Source organism: Nycticebus coucang, chromosome 14 (assembly GCF_027406575.1).
Source record: "Nycticebus coucang isolate mNycCou1 chromosome 14, mNycCou1.pri, whole genome shotgun sequence".
NCBI classification, from domain to species: Eukaryota; Metazoa; Chordata; class Mammalia; order Primates; family Lorisidae; genus Nycticebus; species Nycticebus coucang.
The window spans coordinates 70595774-70618600 of NC_069793.1; the positions used below are offsets into that span (position 1 = coordinate 70595774).

The window sequence follows — 22827 nt, forward strand, 5'->3', positions numbered from 1 at the left end:
GCTATTTTTTGGTTGCAGTTCAGCTGGGGCTGGGTTTGAACTCGCCACCCTCGGTATATGGGGCCGGCGCCCTACTCACTGAGCCACAGGCGCCACCCTACTTAAAATTCCATAAGCTTTTCATCATCTTAAAGATAAAGTCAAACTCCTACATGATGAGGCCTGCTTATCGCTCCTCCTCACCACACACCTTTACTCCCTTCACACTTCACACATTCCGGTCATATCAAACTGCCTGCAGTTCCCCACACAGGCAGGAGCCTCTCGTCCATGCACATGCTTCTCCCTTTCTGTATGGATTATAGAAGTATTTCATCTCTCCTTAATTCTTGCCCTAGATAACGAATTGATTCAGCTCAGACTTTATCATCAGGAAGCTTTCTCTGATACATCCAGCCTTTCATTCAGCAAATGTTTACCAATACCAGAACTTGCCAGATGCCAAGAACATAGCAATTAAAAAGCCAGACACAGTCCCTGGCCTCTTGATGTTTAGCTTGCTGCACTGAACTGTTAGTGCCTTCACGTCCCCCACAGGACTAGGGAATTCTTATGTGTTGGCACAATATCTGATCATCTTTATATTGCTACTTCTCCACACAGGACCTGGCATAAAGTATGGGCTGTTGTAAATATTTAGTAAATCAATATGATACAACCACTTTTTAAAAGAGACCTAAGATATGAAGAAAAAAGAGCAATATTCTTGCATGTATGTTGCATTTTACTATTGATGAACAATATCAAATATATCAACTTCTCTTTCATCCTCATAATTTCCCTGGAAAACAAAGAGGGACATTTAAGGTCACCCAGTTTTATTTCCCAGTCAATTCTTCAATGATTCCTATATTACCCCTATGAGTGGATAGAGCATTCACTACAATTTCCCTACAGAATAAAGGCCCTTAAATGAACAGAATCTGCTCCTTTCAACAATTAGTCCTGATTCTGGTTCTGTGGACCCTATAGACCAAAGAAAGGGAATTTTCTTTTAAATTCAGGTTTGTGAAGACAGGTCCAGGTAAAGCAGATTACATCATCCTCATTTTATTGATAAAGATATTGCAGCTCAGAAGGGCAAACTGCTTTTCCCAAGGTTTAAAGCTATAAATTTAAAATTTGAGCCTAAAAACCACATCTTCTGGTTCCAAGGTTAGAATTTTTTGAGCGCCTGTGGCTCAAAGGAGTAGGATGCCAACCCCATATACCGGAGGTGGCAGGTTCAAACCCGGCCCTGGCCTCGGTCCCGGCCAAAAACTATTTAAAAAAACAAAAACTTCGGGTGGCGCCTGTGGTGCAAAGGGATAGGGCGCCAGCCCCATATGCCAGAGGTGGCGGGTTCAAACCCAGCCCCAGCCCCCCCCCCAAAAAAACTGCCAAAAAAACCAAAAAAACGAATTTTTAGAATATCATATAACTCTGATATATCCATAAACATTTCTTAAACGATATATTCATAAATAATTTCTTAAGTTATTAAGATAAAAGAATTTATAGAACATTTAATCTGGAAGAGATATCTACCATAGATTAAATTCAATTCTTTCAGTGGATGGATAAGAATTCTGAGGCCCAGGGTAGGGGAGTGTACAATATGAGTGCCTCTCATCCCAGGCTCTGCCTCAGCAATGCTGTCCTAACCTTCATCTTCGTATCTGCCCACATCAAAACACAGGAAATAAAGACTTACCAAAGTATTAGAAGAATTATATTCCTCAGTTGACTTATCTGCAAAGGAAGAAAGACAAGAGTCTTAGTCATAAACAATTATGATTAATCCTTTCTTGACAGTTAAGGAAGTTATCTGATCAAGCATTAGCCAAGTTCAGAGAATAATAGCTTGACTGGTACTAATGGACTAGTTATGGGCTAGACACAACTTAAATATCGTCTCCTTTAATCCTCACTATAGCTCTGAGTATTATTATTATATCCACTTAAATAGATTTGGAAACTAAAGTTCAGAGAAGTACAGTTGTGAATCACTTAGTGGTAGGGCACTGTCCTGAGAAACGTGTTGTTAGGTGATTTTGTCACTCTGTGAACATCATACATAGAGTGCACTTACACAGACCTAGATGGTAGAGCCTACAACATACCTGCGCTATAGGATAGCAGCCTATTGCTCCTAGGCTACAGACCTGTATAGCACATTACTATCCTGAAAACTGTTGGCAACTGTAACACAATGATAAATATTTTTGTATCGAGACATAGAAAACATATAGGAAAAACACAGTAGCTAAAATAAAAAAGGGTACATCTATATAAGGTACTTACCAAAATGGGAGTTTGCACGCCTAGAATTTGCTCTGGATGAGTGAGTGATAGGTAAATATAAAAGCTTCTACCATTATTGTACACTACTGTAGACATTATACATAGGTCACTATGAAAGTTTTGAGACGGACTATGTGATAGTCCATGATTTTACTTAAACAGTCAACAGCAACCTTTCTGGTCCATTCCTGTAAATTTTAACTTGCTCAGCTTACTGGTGTTACTGGGAGGCCTTCATTTGCTTCTATCCATAGGATTTTATATTTATTTTCTTCCCCCAGAGGACCTAGGTTAATGTGATAATGTAGATTTTATGTTTCTTGGTATTTGTGTATCTCAAAACTTTCATAATGACCGAGGTAAACACTGTACACTTAGGCTACACTAAATTTGCTTAAAAATTAAGTAATTTGGCTTGGCGCCTATAGCTCAAGCAGCTAAGGCTCCAGCCACAAACACCTAAGCTGGTAGGTTCAAATCCAGCCTGGGCCTGACAAACAACAATGACAGCTACAACCAAAAAATGGCCAGGTGTTGTGGCAGGCGCCTATAGTCCCAGCTACTTGGGAAGCTGAGGCAAGAGAATCGCTTGAGCCCAGGAGTTTGAGGTTGCTGTGCGCTGTGATGCCACAGCACTCTACCCATGGTGTCATGACAGCTATGACATCACTAGGTGATAGGAACTGATAATCTTATGAGATCACCATCATATATGTAGTCTGTTGTTGCAGACCACAACTATAACTTGCCCAGGGTATACAAACAGATTAAAGAGAGGCATTGATATTTGAATTCTGGTCTAATTCTAAATACTATGCTAGAACTGTATCCACATCATCAGCTACATCATCATCAGGCTTCAATAGCCAAGAAAATTTCATGCATTCTAAAAGAAACAGAAAAGTCCACAACCCTATCCTGAGCCACCATGCCAAATCACAACCAGCCTACACCTAGAGACTTCTAGTATATATTCATGTCTATTCCCCACAAGAACAGAAGGACTCAAGTTTAGGAAAAGAGAGGCATTAATCCTATCAAGTCTAATTAAAGGCAGGGTCTTATTTTCTTAGACTTAAGCTCCCTCAATGAAGCTTGATTTTATTACCATATCTTATTGATTCTGAGAAGTTTTTTTTTTTTTTTCACATTAACATCTCTGAAACAGAAATGGGTCCTACCATCAAAAGCATTTCATATTTCATGGTTTACCTGGCACTTTTTCTTTTCTTAGTGGCATATAAAATAATGGTGCATCTTATAATCAATGATATCTTAGACTTGATGAAATATGAAATGTAAACTCAATGGAGATCTTAGGCAAGAAAAGAACATAAAAGACCTGGTGTTGTTTTTGATTTTGTTCTTTAACTCTTGAGAGTCTGAGAAGAAACTGACTTTGCCAGTTCACCACCAATGGACTTAAGGAGGAAGAACAGTCTACCAAATCCAACACATTCCTCAACATGAATCAAGTCCAGAGAATGTCCAAAATCACAGTTCCATTATATAAGAAACGATTAGAAACAGCTTTGGCCCCACAGCAAATCGTAAACCCACAAAGCAGGAAATAAGGCAAGCTATGACAACATGTTCTTAAAACAGACCCTAAACAGCCAATTCAGGATATACTTTAAACATAATTCATATGTTTTTCAGGTCCAAAAGAATATCAGCTTAGGCAGAGTCTAACACTATGCCTTCACTGCACTTGCCCTAAACTTATGCACTGTTAGTATTTTTGAGGATGGTATGTTGGTAAATAACCATAACTCTTATACCATACAAAAACCAAGAAATATTGCTCCTTTAAAGGTGATATATAATTTCTATGTGTTGAAATCAAATTCCAAAGTACAGAATGACTGAACAGAGAGCAATTCTAACCCCCTCATTTTACAAATGAGTAAAACGGGATTCATAAGGAGGAAAACGACTAGTTCGGTGGCAAAATAGGACTAAAACCCAAATGAGTTGTCAATCTAGTCTAGATTTTTCTCTATCACATTAGCTACTAATTGATAGCAAAAAATCAAGTGTCAAAAAAGTAAGAAACTTGACAAAAAATTAACATGTAGGCTCGTGCTTAGGGTACAGACAGCAAAGGGATTAATGGCCCAAGTTTAAAACACTTCTATCATAAGTCACCTTGGGTACGTCATTTAATTTCTCTTAGCCTAATTAATTCTTTGAGTCTGTAAAATGGAGATAACAGTACTTGTCCTAGCAACCCCCAAGGCCATCATAAGACTCACATAAAATTCACATGTGAGCATATAAAAATTGAAGTAGTGTTATCATAACTCATAGTATGAGAAGACAGTAAGAAAAAGAGACAAAAAATGTACTACGCCAAATATACAATTTTGTCTAGAGTTGGGCCTTGTCTCCAACTTATAGAAAATTTAAAAATCTGCATTTACTTATATAAATACATGAAAAAATTTATACACACAAAAGCAGATTTATGCACACACGTATATTCATGTATACTTGTACAAATGAACACATACATAACTGAATGTGTAGCATCCATACATATGAATTAAAATGGACTCTAATCCCAAACATATGCAAACCCTCAGGGCTGTGCTGTGTATATATATATATATATATATATATATATATACACACACACGCCGTGTGCACTTATCCACACACAAGAATGCAGAAAGATAAATTCTTCCAAAGACTTCACCACTGAGACTTTCAAAGACAGTTTCTAATCTGATATCTCTATGACAAACTCCTAGCATAAACTCTGATTTTCTGACTGTAAAACTTTCCCACTCAGTAGCATTCCTACCCTAATTCCTCCTTGGAACAACCCAGTCCCTCAATGGAAGAAATGAGACAAACTCAGCAGGGCCAGACGCAGGAAGGAAGTAGTGCTGAGCCCTCTCCTGGGTGCTACCATGACAGCATGAGCAAAGCTGCAGTGTGTCATCCCCACCATCTGTGCCCTCTAATATAAGCCAGATACTGACCAGGGAAAGCATCTTTCACAATTAGCTAGTTCACCTTCCCAGCAATATTGCCTTTGAAAGGATGTAACATGAACAAAGAACACTGGACTCAAGTTAAAAGACCAGCCCTGTCATTGATTATGCCTCCTTAATTCCTCCTTTGGCTTTCATGTCTACAAAAAAAGGAAGAGCTGGTATACTCTAACATACTTCTTGTTCTAAAGGTCTAAGAGCAAGTTTCCAGAAATACAGCTCTCTCATAAACTATGCTAAGAATAGGAAGATTTCTCTGCTATGGAAAGAGGTGCTCCAAATAAAATTACCAGAGGAGGGCGGCGCCTGTGGCTCAGTGAACAGGGCGCCGGCCCCATATACCGAGGGTGGCGGGTTCAAACCCAGCCCCGGCCAAACTGCAATAAAATTACCAGAGGAAAGTAGTAAATTTAAAAGGTGCCAGTCTAGTAACTAGGAGACCTAGGGATCAAATCATAATTCTACTATTAAAAACACTCTCAAAAACACATTACCATATATAGAGAGCACATCTAAAGAACATTTATTATTATTAGACTGTTTTTCATTTGACTGAGGATGTCATTAAATAACCACTGACATTACCAATAATGATGGTAATCATGGCTACTTTTATAGTGATGTTTTACAACCTACTAAGAACTTTCACATCAGGGGCAGCGCCTGTGGCTCAGCGAGCAGGGCGCCGGCCCCATATGCCGAGGGTGGCGGGTTCAAACCCAGCCCTGGCCAAACTGCAACAAAAAAATAGCCGGGCGTTGTGGCGGGCGCCTGTAGTCCCAGCTACTCGGGAGGCTGAGGCAGGAGAATCGCTTAAGCCCAGAAGTTGGAGGTTGCTGTGAGCTGTGTGATGCCACGACACTCTACCGAGGGCAATAAAGTGAAACTCTGTCTCTACAAAAAAAAAAAAAAAAAGAACTTTCACATTAAAGAGCTCAACACAACATCTTGAGACAGGAATTATTATACCTATTTTAAGTCTCAAAGACATGAAGTGACTGTTAAAACTTAGTAAGTATCTAGAATCTAGACCTTCTAGCACAAAACCTGTATTCCGGATATTTTTTAAAAATACGTAGTTTAGAGTGAAGACTCAAGTTTGATACAAACCCCATCATCTTGGCTCTCACATTCCAAAATTCCATCTTAGTCAATATGCCACTTCCACTCTTTCAAATAGTTTCTTCTCTTACCCCAGGCCAACAGGCATGTAGAGCTTTTCCATTCAGATTAAAACCTTCTAAGACTACTGTGGCACAGTTCTCATACCTGTAAAGCTCATGTACTTCTGACTGTTGGAGGTCTTCTTTGAGTTGTAAAATTCCAACACATCCAAAACAGCCTGTGGGTTTTTCTTCTGCTCGGACTTAGTGATATTTGATGTCTGAAGCAAGCGGGCCCACTGCTCTGGCATTCCCTATAAAAAAGACATGCAAGGTTGTAAGGAAAGCACAGCCACAGAGCTGCCACTGTGCCTGCCACTTGGCAGAGGTTTATTTATTAAGGAATAGAGACCGAAAGGCTTCTTTGGGTACAATTTTGGAGATGAGAAAAGTTCCTTCTCATGAATGTGATAAGACTGTAATCAAGGTCTCAGCGAAAACAGAAACATCAGGAAGATGAGAAAGAATTGAATCTAGCAGTGCGTTGCCAGAACTCTAAAAGACCAAAGGACTCTCTGTGACCTAGGACTTACAGTAAACTCCCCTGTGACTGCATCAAAACCAACGTGAATTGTGTGCTCAAAATCTGAAGGAAGAGAAATCTCTGGCCGCTCCTTCTCCTTCTTTTTATTTGCTGCAAGAGAAACAAAGAAAAGAAAATTAAAAAACAAGGACATTATTCAGTTTTCAGGCTTATTATAGCTCTTTATGGAGCTGTAAGCTCCTTTAGAGGGCAAGGTCTGCCTACTTCACATATGTATTTACAGAGCCCAATTACAAACTGGATTGGAATAGATGCTCAGTGCGTGTTTAAAGACTTAGTTTTTTGTTAAACAAATGAAGAGAGAAGCAGAAAGAACATCTGTCAGAGTTAACGGTCCTAGTTCTACCACTAGTTAGCCAATCAATATAGGAGAAGTCATCTCTTATGTGAAGTCCTCCTTCCTCTCTAGGTTACCCTCTCCTCTATTCCCACAGCATCAACATGGTAATTTGCTATTTTAAGTGTTTATCTGAGTTCTAAGTGCAGGGGCCATGTCCAGTTCATCATAGATTCCAAGAAGCTAGTACACACCTGACACAAAATGGGTGCTCAGTACGTGAAGAAAGGAGTAAAAGACCAGACATCTACCTGAACGGGGCAAGGAATCTACAGAATCCACCGAAGACATGCAAATTCTCTCCAAGGCAGGAATAAATATTTCATTTCACCAGCTCTGGCCTGTCACAAAACTCAGCCCCTAGGAACCTTGTTTTAAAACCCTACTATGTGGGAGGTGCCTGTAGCTTAGAGGATAGGACGCCGGCCACATACACCAAGGCTGGCAGGCTTAAACCTGTCCTGGGCCAGCTAAAACAATGACAACTGCAGCAACAACAACAAAAATAGCCGGGCGTTGTGGCAGACACCTATAGTCCCAGTTACTTGGGAGGCTGAGACAAGAGAATCACGTAAGCCCAAGAGTTTAGGATTGCTGTGATGTGTGACACTATAGCTCTCTACCCAGGGCAAAAGCTTGATATTCTATCTCCAAAAAAAAAAAAAAAAGCCTACTGTGTGGGAGCTCAGCACACTAACCAAAAGAAATCCTGAAGTGCTAATGCCTCCACAGACCAGGCATAACTGATAAAATGCAGCAAAATGGGGAGGAGAGACAAAAGGGTCTAGAGTTGAAGATACTTTTGCCTCCACCTCACTATAGTCCATATTCGAGAATTTCTGTTTTCCCATTTGAACAGGAAGATATGCTATCTCAAAGCTCTGTAGATTTCTTCCTGAGACAGTATCCAAACTCTTAATTGGTATTTCATATATATTATCTCATATAATCGCCATGATCCTAAGAGGCATTTTTACTTGTAGATTAGGAAAACAAGGAATAGAGTTGCCTGCAGTTATTAAGTAACTGAAATCCAAAAGATCTGGCTTCAAAACCCTTTATACTCTTCATTACCTCCCCTAAAGAATTTTGAGTTGAATCAAGAAAACATATTTCAATGTAGTGGGAAGAAATAACACGAAGAACTTAACTCGTATCTGTGGTATGACATGCATTACTTTCCTTCATTCGTAGGACTACTGTCATTCTTCAGTCCTATGAGATAAATATTGCTCCTGGCATTTTACAGATGCAAAAACAACAATTTACTCTCAGCTGGTGAGAACTAAGATTTGAACCCAGGTCTGATCCTGAAGTTTCCTTCTTCAGTATTTTCTTCAAAATTATTATAGGGGAGGAGGGGCGCCAGCCCCATATACTAGAGGTGGCAGGTTCAAACCCAGCCCCGGCCAAAAACTTGTTGTATATAATATATACATATATTAATATATAAACATATATATATATACATATATTAATATATAAAACAGTTGTATATATTTATATAGAACATGAGATGTTTGGATACAGGCACATGTATAACATATGTGTATTAACCAGCAATTGTGGGCTCCATAACCTTCTTCAGTATCTTAATAAGAACTATCTTCCTACATGTGAATTGCTAGGACTTGGGCTGTTTATGCGCCTGGCAATTTCCTTCCCAGAAGCAGCTGCTTTGAGAAAGAGAAAGCTAGGGGTTATATCAGGGCCCAAGTCCAGCAATCATTTATGACCTAAGTCCCTCTGTCTTCCTCATAGCTAGAACGCACGAGACATGCGGTAGGGCTTCAGAACCGCTTTCTGTTCCAAACAGCTTTCCGTTTCTACAGTCCCTCAGATCTAATCAGTCAAAGGGTTTTAGGGAAGTACAACTATATTAACTTTTTCTAGATTTTTATTTTTATATGCATATGTTTTATATACATATTATTTATCTAGTATGCTATTAATATATATACTATATAATACACATATATCATAGGCATGGACTGTCAAATACAGAAAGAACTTTAGTAACAGAGACCCAAAGAGAGAGTGGCTCAGAGGATGAGTAGTTTATAGAGAAGAGCCCCAGGGACATGAAATCATTTAACACATGAACACACACTGGGTAATGCTGAAGTCAGCTCTGGTTTTACTGGTCACTCTCTGTCCTGTGATCTTTGAATATGCTGCATATATTTCCACCTCCAAGTTTTTGCTCACTTTTATCCCTCCTTATATGGTATGCTCTGCCTCTCATTCTTCCTGTCTCAGTCGTCTTTTTAAAAAAACTGGCTGAAGTCCCACTTCTTCCAGGAAGGATTTCCTGACCTTTCCTCTCACTGTCAATCTCCAAGGCACTGAATCTGCCAAGGGTGTCCAACCTTTTTTTTTTTTCTCTGCTGCACATTGGAGGAATAAGAGTTGTCTTGGTCCACACATTAAAGACACAAATACTAAAGAAAACTGATTAGCAAAAGGGAAAAAAAAAAGTCTGTGCATACTTTTCATAATACTTGACACCACAGATAAGTAAAAAATGTCCTCACAAAATCAGCCTACAGCCCATGGGCTGCAGGTTGGACACCCCTGTGCTACACCATCACACATCTAGTCATTTTCTGTTTTATATGATTCCTTGCTATTTTTAAGACCTGAAATGTAAGCTTCTTGAGAACCAAAATCATGGCTTCTAATCACAACCATTATACTTCTGAATCTCAAGCCAGCACAGAGCTTACTAAATTGAAGAACATCCTAGAAAGTATTAGGAAGTACCTTGGAGACCATGTAATTCCAGTCTGTCAGGAAAGAGGCCCTGAGAAGCAAACTGACTTGCCCTGATTCGCAGAGCACATGATTGTAAGACTCAGTTCACCTGGCCAAGTATTTTTTCCTTCATATTTCCCTGATCCTTACTGACTGATTTGACTGTAAGCAATTACTAATTGCAGTAAGAATTTAACAGACCTGGAGTACGAACAGGAAGAACCTGACTGAAGTGGGAAGAAAGAAGCAGGGGTAAAGAGGAAATCTAGCTGACCTGATTTAGCCTGGGTGCTGTGCAATTTAGGCTGAGAACTCCCCAGCTGGGTACCACTTGCAGGAAACACTGTTCCTGAGGCAAGAAGGCAGAAAAGAAATGAAGAAGCCATGCAGTCCCAGAGTCACCTGAAACTCAGTCAATCCCTTCTACGAAGTCCTAACTACCTCCCTCACATGCACGTACCCCTTCACAAAGCTCATTCAGTCACTGGCTCCTCAACAAACCCAGGAAGAGCTAGACAGCATGGGTTATCTCCATTTTATAGCCAAGAATACTGAGGTCAAGGGATTAAAAAAAAAAAAATCTGTCAGTGGGAGAAATCATGGGCTAGGAGTCAAAAGAAGAAAGATTTAGTACATGCATTATCTTTGTTATTAACCTACTATGTGACTGAGAAAATCACTTTCTCTGAGTTTCAAGTCCTCGATCTGTATATAGGACAATGATCCATGCCCAGATTTAAGGATTATCTACCTATAGATCAGTGGTTCTCAACCTGTGGGTCGTGACTCCTTTTGGGGGTCAAACGACCCTTTCACAGGGTCACCTAAGACCATTCTGCATATCAGATATTTACATTACGATTCATAACAGTAGCAAAATTACAGTTACGAAGTAGCAACGAAAATAATTTTATGGTTACCACAACATGAGAAACTGTATTAAAGGGTCACAGCATTAGGAAGATTGAGAACCAGTGCTGTAGATGAAGGTAGGTAATAAACACTCTTTCTGGAAAATACATCTTAATACCTGAAAAAAAGTCATAAAAGGATAAAGATTAACCAGGTAGAGAGGGGAAGGGCATTCCAGAAAGAAACAGAATAAGCAAGGACAAGAGGAATAAACAGTCTGATCTTTCTCCCAGCTTTCCACCTGCACAGCAAGTCATCCAAATTTCATAAACTTTTACTAAGCATGTACTCTGAGCTTGAGACTGGGGGAAGATATGATAAAGAAAACAAGCAAACCAAGCATATCCCATGACCTTGCGATATGGTCATGAACCTCAATCCCCCTAAAACTACTGCTGTTGCAGCAAATTTTTTATGGTAACTAAAAGAATGAGTCTGGAGGAATCTAATGAAAACTTACATCTGCACAAAAACTTACATATGAATGTTCATAGCAGCATTATTCGTAACAGTCAAAAAGTGAAAACAACCCAAATGTCTCTCAATTGATAAATGGATAAAATGTGGTATATCCATATAGTGGTATATTATTCGAAATGAAGTCCTGATGTGATCCATGCTATGTGAACCTTGAAAACTTCATGCTAAGTCAGAGAAGGCAGTCATGAAAGGCCACATGATTCCACTTATAAGAAATGACCACAATGGGCAAATCCACACAGCATAAAGTAGATCAGTGGTTGGCAAATAGGGGCTAGGAAAAGAGAGAAATGAGTGACTGCAATGGATATGGGGCTTTTTGGAGTGATCAAATGTTCCGAAATTAGTTATAATGGTGGCGCAATCTAGTGAATATATTAAAAACCGCTGAACTGTACATTTTAAGATGGTGAATTATATGGTATATGAATTATACCTCAAATATTTTTAATACCTACGATGCATCTTAGAATGGAGTAAGGCGAAACTTATTTTTTTTTTTTTTTAGGCGAAACTTATTTATTTTTTTTTTTTTGTGGTTTTTTTTTTGGCCGAGGCTGGGTTTGAACCTGCCACCTCCGGCATATGGGACCGGCGCCCTACTCCTTGAGCCACAGGCACCACCCGGCGAAACTTATTAAATGCAGAATACAAATGTCTACATACAATAACTAAGAAAATGCCATGAAGGCTATGTTGAACAGTTTGATGAGAATATTTCAGATTGTATATGAAACCAGCACATTGTACCCCTTGATTGCACTAATGTACACAGCTATGATTTAACAATAAAAAAAGTAAATATAATTTACTATATTAAGTAAATAAAGGAGAAAATATAATCAATTCAATTAATGCAGCAAAAGTATTTGCTGAAATGTGATCTCAATCATGATTAAATATTCGTAGCAAACTAGGATTACTTAATCTAATAAAAGCTAATTACCAAAAACCCTGGAGTAAACATTAAGCATTATCTATTGTGAAATATTGAAAGCCTTCCCTCCAACGTGAAAAACAAGAGAAGACTATTCCCTATCACCATTTGTATTCATTACAGTACTGAAGATATTAGCCAGTGGGCAGGAAAAAGAAGTACAAGGAGAAGGATTAGAAAGGTTATGGATACATGTACTTGAACACAGAAAATTCAAATCAGAGAAAAAAGTCTCCATGCCTTAGAGTAGATAATGATTTCAAACACAGAACAGAAAGTATTAGAAAGGAAATAAATCTGACTATATTAAAATTCTATCAGACACCATGATAAGCATCTAAGCTACTATTAAGAGTACAGTAGAAGATATTTGTAACGTACATAACTTACAAAAAACTTACATATAGCTGTATATTAAAAAAACCAACAAATATGTGTGTACACATATACAAGGTTGATCAGAAAACATTATTCATAATAATCCATTACTGAAATCAACTTAATATTCAATAATATAATGGAAAATATTCCTATGAGAATATTTGTACAGCAATATTATACAATAAGAAAAATGAACTAGAGCTGTACATAAAACCATGGATGAATCTTATGAACAATGTTGATCAAATGAAGGCTGACAAAAGAATATACCATTGTGTGATTGTATGTATGTCAAGTTCAAAAAGAGGCAAACTTGTTAATCTTTGGGAAGGAGAGAGAAGTCAGTGCCTGGAAAGGAAATTATAGGAAGCTTATGAGGGGCTGGTGATATCCTATTTCTTAGCCAAGGTAATGATGACCACGTTGATATGGTCATGCTGGTAATTCACTGAGTTGTACATTTCTGAATAATATAATTTTCTGTGTAAAGATTTAAAAATTCAGGTGGCGCCTGTAGCTCAGTGAATAGGGCGTCAGCCCCATATACTGAGGGTGGCAGGTTCAAACCTGGCCCCGGCCAAACTGCAACAAAAAAACAGCTGGGCCCTGTGGCAGGCGCCTATAGTCCCAGCTACTCAGGAGGCTGAGGCAAGAGAATCACCTAAGCCCAAGAGCTGGAGGTTGCTGTGAGTTGTGATGCCACAGCCTCTACCAAGGGCAGCAAAGTAAGACTCCATCTCTCAAAAAAAAAAAAAAAAAAGATTTAAAAATTCAGTGGATGGGCGGCACCTATAGCTCAAGGAGTAGGACACCAGCCCCATATACCAGGAGTGGCAGGTTCAAGCCCAGCCCCGGCCAAAACTACAAAAAATAAAAAAATAAAAATTCAGTGGACAAACTTAAAAAAATCATGATTCATGAGCTATATGTTAGCTTATAAAATACTAATCCAACTTAATTCATTTTATGGATGAGAAATAAATTGAAGCCCAAAGAGGTTCAGTAAGTTGTCCAAGGTCATACAATAAGTAAATGGGAATACTAAAAGAAGAATCAAACCTATTACAAAGTGTGACTCCCTTAGAAAAACCCTGAACATGTGGGTGGTCACCAAACCTAACACCTAGTATGCCATATGTACATCAATGTTTCCAATCCTTGATGACAACAACCAAACATCAGAAGAGGAAAGAAAGGAAAAGAAAGAGAAATGGAAAAAGGTTAGAATATAAAAGAAACAAAAAGTATCTGAGATTTAGTTTTTAGAGTCTAAGCTTACCTTTTGGCCTCACTTTCAAATGTATTATTTGTCTCAGAGGTTCAGGCCCATAACCAGAGTTCAGAATCCTGCTTCTGCCATTACAGAAAACTCTTAAGAACTTCTTGGGAAACCTTTCCTTGGGTCTGCTTAGTCTCGGTGCACAAATATTATTTAATCTGTCCCTCCCATTAACTCTAACTCAACAAAAAATGCAGCCTCTGTTTAGAGAGAGAAAGGGCCATTCTTTAATCCCATCTTGCAAGAACCCTAAAGAAGAACTGTCATTTTGTAAATCTCATAACAACTCTAAAGCGTTAATCACAGATTCCAAGAGAAAATAATGACTGCAAGCAATTATAATCAATAACAATGAAATTGGGCAGCGCCTATGGCTCAAAGGAGTAGGGCGCCAGCCCCATTTGCCAGAGGTGGTGGGTTCAAGCCCAGCCCCGGCCAAAAGCTGCAAAAAAAAAAAAAAAAAAAAAACCAATGAAATTACTACCACTAAAAGCACTACTAACTCTTAACAAGTTGCAGTTTATACAATACTTTTCATATCTTTGGTTTTATAATCCTTTCAACAATTCTATGAGGTGAATATAATTTTATAATATATTACAGATAACATAATTGAGGCTAAGAAAAGTAGACCAACTTACCAAAGATGGCAAAGCCAGGGACAGCTAACGGTGATAATCTCAGTCCTCAAATTCTAGCATAGCTGCTTCTGTATGCACTATGCCTTCCCCATATTGCACACTAAGTGACTATGCCAGCGTAGAATGAATGCTATTATGTGTAAATTTGTTTTAAAAGAGGTTCAAAGAACCAGACAGTTCCCTCCACTGAAAGTACTAGTCTAAACAACTCTAGGCTGGGAAACTTTGAACACTACGTAGTGTCTGAGGGCTTAGAAGACTGAAAGAACACAGTCCAGTAGTCAAGAGACACTGGTTCAAAATCAGACTTGTTGAACTGCAACCATGCAGCATGTGACCTTGGGCAAGTCAATGAGTCTCTGAGCCTAAGAGTAGTGTACAGCAGAAAGGTTCTTAGAATCACAGAGAGGTCCAGTCTCAGCTCTACCATTCCCTAGCTTGATGACCTTGAGTAAGTTAGTCACTGTGAACCTCAGTTTATTGTCTATAAAGTAAATACTTATCTACCTAAAAGATAAACTGGTATATTTCACAAATATTAAAGGTTCTTAAAATAATGTGCGATACCTAACAGGCATTCAATAAATGGCAGCTGGGTTACTGTTGTTACTATTTTATTGTTGTTATTAATATGTGTACTATTTTTTTATTCCTGTTTGTTATTAGTATTACTATTTTCATTATTGCTGTTTTTATTATTTTGAAGATCAACCAAGTTAAGGAAAATGCATGTGCTTTATAAACTAAAAAGATTTACAGGGACACGGCTAGAAGAGGGACTCTACCTAACAAATTCACATAGTATTGTGACCTGGTTGCTTGTACCCTCACATTAACCGGAAATAGAAAGAAAAAAAAATTAGATTTACAAATATGACTATCAGGCTGGGTGAGGTGGCTCATACCTGTAATCCTAGCATTTTGGGAGGTCAAGGCAGGGGGACTGCCTGAGCTCAGGCGTTCAAGACCAGCCTGAGCAAGAGCGAGACCCTGTCTCAAAAAATAGCCAGGTATTGTGGTTGTGGTCCCAGCTACTTGGGAGGCTGAGGCAAGAGAATTGCTGTGCCCAAGAGTTTGAGGTTACTATGAGCGGTGATGCCACAGCACTCTACCGAGGGTGACAAAATGAGACTGTCTCAAAAAACAAAAACAAAAACAAAAAGACTTATCATTAATATAAGAAACTGTCAGAGCAATGTTTCTCGGTCTGCTCATTAAGACAGAGAAACTGCTTAAGAAGAGAAAGAGGTGAGACTCATCATAATTTCATGTATCTAGAGATTTCAGGCTTGAGAGAATAAAGCAGGAAAAGAAGCTGACAACCTCACTCATCCCTATTTTAACCCTATCTTTGGCCTGGTCCATTTGGCTTTCTGATAGCATGGGAAATGAGGCTGACACTGCAAAATTCCATGTTTTAGTACAGTCATCAAAGTTTTAGCACAAATTGCTAGCTTTGTTTTTTAAAAAATTATTTTTAAGCAACACCTCTCATTGGCTCAGCTGAGCTAATCTGAGCTCAAGGCAGTAAAATGTTCCAAACTTGGAGAGATAAACACTGACATAATCTAATGTTAAAATTAACTCTGCTAAACTCTTCCCAAGCTCAGAGAATTCCACTTTGGTTGTGAAAATGCTGCCAGAAAAAGATTTCAAACTAAATACTTCAAGACTTCTTAGAATAAACCAAAGGCTCCAGATCTTAACCACAGGAACCAGGCTTTCCCACATAAAATTCTGCAACTCAGCATCATCTATTATAAGTCCTCAATTATAGCTTCTTTTCCCAATCATTCATGCATCCCCCAAGCACATGCGGAGGCCAGGCTGGAGGTTAGCATTAGGTAATGCCCAAAGACGTTCTACCCACTGCCAATTCAGATCTCAACCACTACTGGAGCCCACAAAGAACTCTTCTTTCTCAGCTCCCAAATCTCCCTAAAAACCCAAAACAACTCCTCTAGAAATTCTGACTCCAAAAGTCTGGGTAGAACCTTGGCACTCATATTTTTTTAAAGTGAGTTCTATATGTATATAACACCTAAGAACAACTAAGAAAGATAGTATGTTATGATGGAAAAGACAATTTAGGAAGACTTACTTCCACACTCATCCCCGACACTTTACACCTGTGAAGCCTTGGGCAATTTACTTTTCTCTAAGCCTTGGCCTCCCCAATGGAAAATGAGTTGCTGTAAATATCAAACAAAACAATAAATGTGATTTCCATTAAAATAACAAAGAAATTCCACATTAGTATTATGTTTTACAGTTCAGAAAATGCTTTTACCTCCACTATGTCAAATGACAAAAGCATACTAATGATATAGGGTACGTAGGAATTATGTTTATTCCCACTTTACAGATGAGGATATTGGAATTAAAAGAAATTTTAAAAAATAAATCATGGAGTTAACCAAATGTTAGAGGGAAGATTCTATATAGGTTCTCTTAAGTTTAGTTCTAGACTGTAACTCCTTGAAATTCTGTATGAAGGGCATACCGCTTCAAAGACTACCAACACTGCTGTGTATCCTGCTAGGACGAGGTTGAGTAGCTTGCTGGTTGAACAAAGACTCCAAACAAAAGGAAAAACCTCAAACTTATTTCATTTTGATGTGCACTTTAATTATAGCCATCCAGGACTTACAGCAAAGGGGTAAAACCTATGTGCCCGGGCAAATATAGAATACCTTTAACGGATGAAAGAAAGATTATTAGATCATTTTGCAAGCACTTCTTATAACTCTATTTTCTACTTCTATGCTTTCAAGAGATGCAGCTTTGATCTTGAGGCTGTATAATTTATTTTCAGATCAGATATATGCCTAGGGTTACTCAGCTAAGATTTCCAAAAGAAGCTCTAGGACCTGGAAGGCTGGGGCAAGTGGATTGCTTGAGCTCAGGAATTTGAGATCAGCCTGAGCAAGAAGGAGACCCTGTCTCTAAAAAAGTAGCTGAGCATTATGGCAAGCGCCTATAGTCCCAGCTACTCAGGAGGCTAAGGCAAGAGGACCTGTTGAGCCAAGAGTTTGAGGTTGCTGTGAGCTGTGACTGAGCTATGACGCTCTACTCATGCTCTACTAAGGGCAACAAAGTGAGACTCTGTCTAAAAAAAAAAAAAGACACAGAATCTCTGGGTCTACTTGATCCAATCATATCTTTGCAATACCTCATCTATGTGATTATATGATTTCAAAGCTAAAAGAAACCATACATGTCTACTGCCCTGACTCTCATTTTTTTAGATAAAGGCACTGGCATCTACAGAGAAGTAACTGACCCAAATCAGGAAACCAATCTATGAGCGAACCAAGAGACTATCCCTTTAGTTCCCAGTGATGTATGAAGGGTCTAATTCCATCTGCTGTTTTTGGCAGAAATCTTCTTTTTCAGTACCTTTATCAAGATACCATTTACATATCATACAATTCACCCATACAATGTACAATTCAATGGCTTTTAGTATATTCACAGAGCTGGGGCAAAAATCACCAAAATCAATCTTAGCATATTTGTATCACTCCAAAAAGAAATCCTGCTCCTCCTGGCCATCATCCCCTATTCCCAACTGCCTCTCCCCCATCTGCAGCGCTAGGCAACCACTAATCTATTTTTTGGCTAGGCATTTGCCTATTCTGGACATTTCCTATAAATGGAATCATACAACATGTGATCCTTTGTGACTGGCTTCTGTCAAGTTAACACAGTATTTTCAAGGTTTACCCATGTTGTAGCATGGAACAGGACTTCATTTCTTTTTGTTACCAAATAATAGTTCAGTGTATGGATATTCTACATTTTATTTATCCATTCACCAATTGATGGTATAAACTTGGGTTGTTTCCACTTTGTGGCTATTATAAATAATGCTGCTATAAACTTTCATCTGCAATTTTTTTTTTTTTGCAGTTCTTGGCTGGGGCTGGGTCTGAACCCACCCACCTCCGGCATATGGGGCCGGCGCCCTACTCCATATGCAAGTTTTTGGGTGGATGTCTATTTTCATTTCTCTTTGGTGGAACTGCTAGGTCATATGGTACTATGTAACTCTACGTTTAATCTTTTAAGGAATTGCCAGACTGTTTTCCACATAGGCTGCACCATTTTACATTCCCACCAGTAATTATGAGAGTTGCAATTCTTCCACATCCTCACCAACACTGTCTTTTTTATCACTGCCATCCTGAGAAGTGGTATCTCACTGTAGTTTTTATTTGCATTTCCCTGATGACTCATGATTTTGAGCATCTTTTCATGGCCATTTGCGCATCTTCTTTGGGGAGACATCTATACAGATTCTTTGCTTATTTTTAAATTACTTCTCATTTAGTTACTGAGTTGTAATAGTTCTTTATATATTTCAGATACAAGTCCTTTATAAGATATAATTTGGGAAAGGTTTCTCCGTTGTGTGGGTTACCTTTTTATTTTCTTGATGGTGTCCTTTGAAACACAAAATTCTTTAATTTTGATGATATCTATTAGGTAAGAATCTTATTATCTTTCCTAATTTGTGTCAGCAAGAATGATTTAAACTTTTTCATTTAAAAAATCTTTTCATAGGCCGAGAGTGGTGGCTCATGCCTGTAATCCTAGCACTTTGGGAGGCCGAGGTGGGTGGATTGCCTGAGCTCACAGGCTTGAGACCAACCTGAGCAAAAGTGAGACCCTTGTCTCTAAAAATAGCTGGGTGTTGGGGCGGGCACCTGTAGTCCCACCTACTTGGGAAGCTGAGGCAAGGGAATCGCTTGAGCCCAAGAGTTTGAGGTTGCTCTGAGCTATGGCACCATGGCACTCTACTGGGGGTGACAAAGTGAGACTCTATTTCTATAAAATAAAATAAATAAATAAAAAGCCTTTTCACTGTGTAAAAGCTTGAGCTGAAAGCCTACTTACACATGGAGATCAAGAACATTGATTGATAAGGTATAATATTAAAAATAAATATAGGCAGGGCACAATGGCTCAAGCCTGTAATCCTAGCACTTTGGGAGGCTGAGGTGGGTGAACTGCCTGAGCTCAGCAATTCAAGACCATCCTAAGCTAGAGTGAGACTCTGTCTCTAAAAAAAAGTTGGGTGTTGTTGTGGGCACCTGTAGTCACAGCTGCTGGGGAGGCTGAGACAAGAGGATTGCTTGAGCCCAAGAGTTTGAGATTGCTCTGAGTTATGACGCCACAGCACTCTACCGAGGGTGACAAAATAAGGCTCTGTCTGAAAAAAAAAAAATTGTTAAAAATAAATATAAACCTAAATTGAGAAATAAACAAAGTGCTAATATAGGTGGGAGGAGTTCTCAGGGAGTTTCAGGGAAAGGTAACACTGCCTTGATCACAGCCCCTGTACCTAGGAAGTTGGCAGCTGCTATATAAATGAATTAGCCAGGAAATAAAAGTTAAACACCTTACATCTCTTTTCTTCAGACTCAAAAAAGCCCACAATGAAGGTAAATTAGAAATGATAAACACATAAAGAGACACACCCAAAGTACTCACTAAAAGTCCTCAGTATTCTAATTTCAGTGATGCAACAAATATTTACCATATATGAGATGCCTATTAGATACCTGAAAGAAATGCAACATGTCTGAAGTCATCACCTTTCTTGCTTTCCAGCCCTCCTAATTTGTTCCTTCTTCCCCTGTTCCCAATTTGGTTAATAATACTACCATCTACTATCTCCCCTGATCTGTAGTAATGTAGTTGTGTTAGTGTGTTTCGTGTTGCTACAAAGGAAATGCAGACTGGGTAATTAATAAAGAAAAGAGGTTTATTTGGCTCAATGTCCTGCAGACTATGCAGGCATGGTGCCAGCACCTGCTTCAGGAGAAGGCTTCAGGGAGCTTTCAATCAAGATGGAAAGCAAAGAGGGAGCAGGCATGGCACAGGACAAGGGACAGAGCAAGAGAGGGAGGAGGACCCCCAGGAACTTTTAAACAACTAGCTCTCACAGAAACTAACAGAGAACTCTAGAGAGTTCTGATTTTATCATCTGCTAGCTATGCCTCCCAGCCTCTATTCATCAACAAAGGAGTAAAAAGAAAACTAACATTAGAGCACCTTCTGCATGGAAGGTACTATACATAAGGAACTTTGCATATAATCTTCATAACAACACTGTGAGATAATGTATCAGTTTTAAAGATAGGAAACTAAAGGCAAAGAAATTAACTGACATGCTTAAGGTCACTGGTAAGTCGTGAACCAGGTCCACCTAAATCAGAAACTCATAACAACTATTTACAGACAAAAAGCCCATTTTTTCAGCACACCACAAGAACAGGGACCTGAAAGCCTACTGAGAACTTTATTTCAGATCAACAGCCACCTAAATTAACACTTTTGGTGACAAACAAAAGCCATCTAACCATATGGACACCAAAACCTCTATTTTACTGCCTTGTCCGTAAGAACCTTTTTTCAGATGCACTGTTAAAATCTTGATTATTCTTCTAGAAGTTTTATCAATAAAAAGGAAATGAGACTGCCTAGTATGACTTATTCATAATGAACTCATGCTGAGTCCTAGTTATTTCAACTTCCTTTTTCTTAGCCATTACTCGCTATTCTTACTGATATGTAATCCCCAAATGTGTGTGTGAGACAAGGAAGTCTGAATAAATAAGAAGCAATCAAAATATTGGGAAAAAAACTGTCCCAAATGAGATTAATGTTTTTCCAAATAGATATTTTATATTGCTTATACTTTGTGATTTCATAAATAGTTTAAAAATCAAAAAAGTAAACAAATGAATGGCTTTGTATTGTCCCAAATCTGGCAAAAGCATAGTTATTCTGTTAGAATTTTGCTCAGATATGGTTAATAGTGTACAAAAATGGGGCTGGGCACAGTGGGAGGCCGAGGCAGGTGGATTGCACGAGCTCATGGGTTCAAGACCAGCCTGAGCAAGAGCAAGACCCCGTCTCGAAAAATAGCCAGGCATTATGATGGGAGCCTGGAGGCCCAGCTTCTTGGGAGGCTGAGGCAAGAAAATCGCTTAAGCCCAAGAGTTTGAGGTTGCTGTGAGCTGTGACACCATAGCACTCTACCCAGGGCAACAAAGTGAGACTCTGTCAAAAAAAAAAAAAAAAAGGGTGTATTTTCCACGGGCTTCAGCCACTTAAGAAAAAAGACAAAGGAAATATCTAATAAGAGAAAAGACACTAAAGAAAATTAAGACAGATCTTTTATCTATATTACCAAAAAGTGTTTATAATGTTTTTTATACAAATGAGAAAAAAATGAATACCATACTTTATCTCCAGGTAAGATGGATCTGTAAAATCGGTCCTTCTTTTTCTTCTCCTCTGGGTTTGGAGGCAGGGGTTTGGAACCATGGTTGAGGGTTCCAGGATCTTTGCTGCCAGCTCCAATCATCGTGCTGGTATTTCTCATCGGAGGGGCTGGGGTTTGTCTTGAATGTCTAGACCGTTGTTTGACATTGTCAGCACCACCAGCAGCTACTAGAATCAGAAAGAATGTAATACTTTTATTATTTTTGACACAGCACGAACACGAAAGAAAGAAAGAAAGAAAGAAAGAAAGAAAGAAAGAAGAAAGAAAGAAAGAAAGAAGAAGAAAGAAAGAAAGAAAGAAAGAAAGAAAGAAAGAAAGAAAGAAAGAAGAAAGAAAGAAAGAAAGAAAGAAGAAAGAAAGAAAGAAAGAAAGAAAGAAAGAAAGAAAGAAAGAAAAGAAGAAAGAAAGAAAGAAAGAAGAAAGAAAGAAAGAAAGAAAGGAAAGAAAGAAAGAAAGAAAGAAAAGAAAGAAAGAAAGAAAGAAAGAAAGAAAGAAAGAAAGAAGAAGAAAGAAAGAAAGAAAGAAAGAAAGAAAGAAAGAAAGAAAGAAAGAAAGAAAGAAAGAAAGAAAGAAAGAAAGAAAGAAAGAAGAAAGAAAGAAAGAAAGAAAGAAAAGAAAGAAAGAAAGAAAGAAAGAAAGAGAAGAAAAGAAAGAAAGAAAATAATAACTTTTGTTATTTTTGAGCAAAAGAAAATACATGTTAAAAAGATTTCGGTGGCGCCTGTGGCTCAAGGAGTAGAGTGCCGGTCCCATATGGCGGAGGTGGCGGGTTCAAACCTAGCCCCGGCCAAAAGCACAAAAAAAAAAAAAAAAAAAAAAA

The 22827-nt window shown here is 38.6% G+C and overlaps 1 protein-coding gene across 1 annotated transcript in view; it reads right to left on the reverse strand.

Moving 5' to 3' along the window:
* PAK1 (p21 (RAC1) activated kinase 1) overlaps nucleotides 1-22168 on the reverse strand; it is a 73342-nt gene extending 51174 nt beyond the window's left edge. Inside the window, 6 exon segments of the mRNA XM_053561251.1 lie at nucleotides 1694-1731; nucleotides 6552-6699; nucleotides 6979-7079; nucleotide 21781; nucleotides 21966-22120; nucleotides 22123-22168. Coding sequence (XP_053417226.1) covers nucleotides 1694-1731; nucleotides 6552-6699; nucleotides 6979-7079; nucleotide 21781; nucleotides 21966-22120; nucleotides 22123-22153 — 474 coding nt within the window. The 5' untranslated portion in view covers nucleotides 22154-22168.
* Nucleotides 22169-22827: the final 659 nt, after the last annotated feature.